We start from the raw sequence: 4979 nt of genomic DNA, 5'->3' as shown, positions 1-4979 counted from the left end.
TTATCTGATAATGCATTTTTAAAAAATGTTTTTTATTGATTTGAGAGAGAGAGAAGGAGAGGGAGAGAGAGAGAGAGAGAAACATCGATGTGAGAGAGAAACATTGATCAGTTGCCTCCGGCATTTCCCCGGACCAGAAACCAAAGTGGCAACCTGTGTATGTGCCCTGATCAGGAATTGAACCGGTGCCCCTTTGGTGCACATGACGACGCTCAAACACTGGCCAGGGCCTGAGAATAGTTTCATTCCAGGCTTCTCAACTCTTCACATCCTAAACACCAGACCTGGCACTCACTTGTGGAGATACAGAGATGAGTAAGACTGCTCTGAGAGAACTCCCTGGCCAACCTAGGGAACAAACACGTAAACAAATACACATGATTCATTTATTATGAATCATAATGGAGAAAAAACACTGGCATGGATCTAGGTAAGACCAGAAAGTAACACGTTTTTCATTTGTCTGAGCATGCAAGAATCTATGTGTGCAAACGAACCACTTTCATTAAAAACTTTCACCTTGGGAAACCTTTTTTCAATACAATCTCCTTCCTAACTTCTCTTCTGGAATGGCACTGAATAAAGTCCCATACGTGTAAATGCCTCACTACCAACTGATAAAGATGGTACCACCCTGCTGGCCCTTTCATCGAATTTGGTAATCTAAAACTTTTTGCTCTTCCAGGAAAAAGAAAATCAAACTCCTCTTACAAATAATAAGCCCACCACCTTTGAGGATATTGAAAAAAATATGTAAACCTTTGAATGCAATTAAAATCCAACAGCTCTGTCTGCACTGTCAGAATGCGAGGCTTACCAGGGTGACTACTCTCAGTGGGCAATTCTCACTTGAGTATCATACAAGTTCTACTGGTTACAGGGTTGGGGGTGTCTGTCTAGTTGCTTCATTCTATAGATACAATTTTGATGCTTATAATTCTACTTTAAGTATGTCTTCATCTTCCTCAACTAGAAACCCAATCCCTTGAGGTCAGACTAATTTCAATTCTGGATGTGGTAAATGCCTTAAAGACAGCGAGGTTTGTGGGCATCAGAGGGAGTTTGGGGTGCTCTACAATTAAGACCTCGACAAAGTCTCTCATGAGGACATTGTGTGGAATGTTCTAAATGCTTTAAAAGGAAGCTCAGGTCAGTGTGAAAAGAGGCCCATCCTGTGCTGCAGGGTGGGAGCGGGCTGGGAGAGGTAAATGTAATACTTTCAATAATAAAGAATTAAAAAATTTTTTTTAATCAATGGAAAAAATAAATTAAAAAAGAAAAGAGGCTCATTGTATTTCCCTCGCTGCCTTAATGTCAAGCTACTTTTAACCTGTCCTTAATAGTGAGATGTAGCCCTAGCTGGTTTGGCTCAGTGGATAGAGCGTCGGCCTACGGACTGAAGGGTCCCGGGTTCGATTCCAGCCAGGGGCACATGCCTGGGTTGCGGAGTCGTGCAGGAGGCAGCCAATCAATGGTTCTCTCTCATTGTTGATGTTTCTGTCTCTCCCTTCCTCTCTAAAATCAATAAAATATATTTTTTAAAAAAATAGTGAGATGTAGTCTCCTCTATGTAACTAAGGCCTCAGGACACAGGTGCTCTAGCTTCAGTGCCGTGACCTAACCCCTCTTCCCCGCACTCTGTTCCATAGCCAAACACTTGGGAGCTGCTCCAAGGTAAGCTTCCTGGGCACGAGTTTGTCTAGCCAAACAAGATGTCATTAACACCTGTAGCCCTACCTGCTTACCCTGATGAAGTTTATCCAGGTATAGGGCTTAAGTATGACTACTACCCAAGCAACCCCCTGTAGGCTTGCTTTGGGGCCAAATGTCTAACATGGAACTGGGAACATGGAGGGGATTAGGGAGGGGTGGAACAGAGGAAGGTTTCTGACTCATTCCAAACATTCTGCTGGTTTGTGGTGCTCTGGAGATTTTCAAGACTCCATGGGCTCAAATATTCATAAACGACACTCCCTTCAGCAAATTCCTCTTAAGTTCTCCAGACATTTAACTTCAGATCAGTGGCTCAGCGTGTGTGTGTGTGTGTGTGTGTGTGTGTGTGTGTGTGTGGTGTTGATGGTGGTGATAAACGACCCTGGAAAGTAAATTGGAGTCACTGGAATGAAGATGGCTCAAATCAACGGCTGCTCCTTTTCCTCCAGGGACAAACACTGCAGTACCATATTCAGCAAGAGTGACTGCTGGACACTTACTTCAATAGCTCCTGGCATCTCCTGGAAATGAGTGCAGGCCCCCATGCAGACCCTCTCTCCAGACCCTGATTTAAAGATTGGTGCCAAACCCAACCTCAAGAGAAGTTTACCTGGTTAGAAGCATCACTTTTTTTGCCAGACCCCAAGGTGTGAAAAGGTGAAGGAAGTCATGTTCTACTAATTTCTGAGTACAGTAGCCCCCCCTTATGGGGGGGGGGGGCACACATTCCAAGATCTCAAGTGATGCCTGAAACCACAGATAGTACCAAACCCTAAGTGACTAACAGGCGGGTAGCATGTCCAGCGTGCATATGCTGGACAAAGGGATGATTCACTCCCCAGGTGGACAGAGATGGATGCCATAAAATGTCATCGTGATCAGAATGAGGTGCAATTTAAAACTTACTGTTTATTTCTGGACTTTTCCACTAAATCTTTTTGGACCATGGATAACTGAAACCAAGCTGAGTGAAACCATGGATAAGTAAGGGACCATGTGCTTAGTGTGGTATTTAAAGCAATCACTGGGAGCTAATTAGAAATGCAGAATCTCAGACCCTACCCCAGAACCGACAGAATCAGAATCTGCATTTAAATGAGGTCCCCAGGTTACTCAACTGCGCCTGAAAGACTGAAAAACAGCATGTAACAGAATGACCGTTTCTCATTAGTTCAAGCTTCTCTGCCCTGGCAAAGGGTTAGGGCAGTGGTTCTCAACCTTCCTAATGCCGCGACCCTTTAATACAGTTCCTCATGTTGTGGTGACCCCCAACCATAAAATTATTTTCGTTGCTACTTCATAACTGTAATTTTGCTACTGTTATGAATCGTAATGTAAATATCTGATATGCAGGATGTATTTTCATTGTTACAAATTGAACATAATTAAAGCATAGCGATTAATCACAAAAACAATATGTAATTATATATGTGTTTTCTGATGGTCTTAGGCGACCCCTGGTTCGACCCCCAAAGGGGTCGCGACCCCCAGGTCGAGAACCGCTGGGTTAGGGTAAAGTGTGTTTTGGAGGAAGATTTCACACCGTGGCTAACTGAGGCAGAGGCAAGCCAGGAGTCTCCAGTTATGGACTGTGAGCTGTGCCTGCCCCACTGGACACCCCAGACAAGAAAGACTGGTCTGTAGGCTCCTGGCACTGCTAGCTTTCTCCTGGTTACACTCTGATGCAGAAGCCTCTTCCCCTCTCTCCCAACTAAAGACCCTCAAAGAAAGGAGGATTTGCTGTGGTCTGCCAAAAAACACCCATTTCCCAGTCCAAAGTAGAAGTGGAAAGTTCCCAAAAAACAGTACTGCTGGGTATCGCTTCCAATCTGATCTTTCCCCATCTGGCAATAAAGGGTGCAGAAAAGGGCCTCCTGAGCCGTCAGGCCTGCCTCGGGGTCCACCCTGAACAGCAGAATCACACCCTCACTTGAGGAAATCCCCCAAACTGTTGGGAAAGGTCCTGAAAGACACATCAGGACACAGAAAAAGCAGAGCAGCATGGGCTACATAAAGGCCAGCAGGGTAGGGAATTTGAGTCAAGAGTGGCAGGAAGAGTCCCGGGGAACTTTTGCTGGGGTCATTTTTAAAAGGAGAGAGAGCAGTTTTCCCACTATGCGTGGCTGCTATTTCTTGCTCAGCTTGGAAAACGGTGTAAAATTGGACAATGGACACGTGTTCTTAAGCTTCTGGGCCTCGGTGGCACGGTCTGCAGAAGAAGGCGGCATGGCTGGACAAGAACATCTAAGATCCCCTAACAATTCTAACTTGGCATGTTTTGGATTAAACAGCCCAAGACCTCGCTGGAGGAGGGACAGCTGCCTGAAAAAATAAGCATGTGGCCCCAAACGCTGGCAGATGCGGCTGCACCCCGCCCCACCCGCACCCTTGTCTCAGCGCAGCGCCAGGATCTGTGGCCGTTTTCTAGTAGTTTGGGCAGGAACAGTAGAGGGGGGTGTAGGAGGAGGAAGGGCAAAAGGGGTGAGGGCAACACGAGGATGGGAGGGACGTGAGCCAGGAGGAGGATTTCATTATGCAAACAAGCGGGCAGGTTTCATCAGCGCCTCCGCGGCGGGGCTCCGGGGTTGGGAGGGAATGCCTGCCTCCGGAGGGCAGCCCAAAGCTGGCACCAACCCGTGCCAACTCAGCTTCCTCTTCCTCATCCACTCTCAGGGAGGTCACACGGGTCCCCCCTCCCCCCGGAGGGAGGAACGTGTTTTTCTGCACAGCCCTGCCCGTACCCCGGGTCCCTCGGCGGGGTTCCCACACACGTAAGTGGGCAATCTGCCACAGGTGGCGGCGAGGCTGCTGGGGCCGGCGAGCACCCTCAGCCCAGAACCTCCGTCAGAGGGTGCTTGCCCGACGCAAAACTGGGGGTGCCTCGGGAAGGAAAAAGGACTCTACACGAGGCATTTATCCCAACAGAGAACCCCCCACCTTCCCCCAAAAACCAACCGCCAGGCCAGTCTTCTCCTTGATCCGTGGGCACCCTGATCCCAACGCCTAAGAACTGCCCCCAACACCCACCCACAAGGTGCAGCACGCCTCGGCAAGTGGCAATCCTGGAAGAGTGCCTATCTGCTTGGGTGGGGGGCGCTCAGCCATCTCCCAGAAGGAGGGAACTAATGGGGCAGTTCGCAGTCCCGGCTCCGGAGGACGCACCCAGAGAGCAGGCAACGGGACGCGGCCACCCGCTCGCTCCCGGTGGTCACCTCGCTGCCTCCCTGCAACGCACCCGTGTTGTTTCCCAGTCCCCGCGCCCCTGG

General features: G+C 48.7%; 1 protein-coding gene across 1 annotated transcript in view; it reads right to left on the bottom strand.

Moving 5' to 3' along the window:
• LOC102250152 (BTB/POZ domain-containing protein 2-like) overlaps positions 1-2258 on the bottom strand; it is a 4714-nt gene extending 2456 nt beyond the window's left edge. Inside the window, 1 exon segment of the mRNA XM_014536873.1 lies at positions 2214-2258. Within this exon segment, the coding sequence (XP_014392359.1) occupies positions 2214-2258 (45 nt within the window).
• Positions 2259-4979: the final 2721 nt, after the last annotated feature.

The sequence above is a fragment of the Myotis brandtii genome, unplaced genomic scaffold, assembly GCF_000412655.1.
Source record: "Myotis brandtii unplaced genomic scaffold, ASM41265v1 scaffold103, whole genome shotgun sequence".
Lineage (NCBI taxonomy): Eukaryota > Metazoa > Chordata > Mammalia > Chiroptera > Vespertilionidae > Myotis > Myotis brandtii.
The sequence above is the reverse complement of the archived record's forward strand: the minus strand, read 5'-3'. Positions and strand labels throughout refer to the sequence as shown.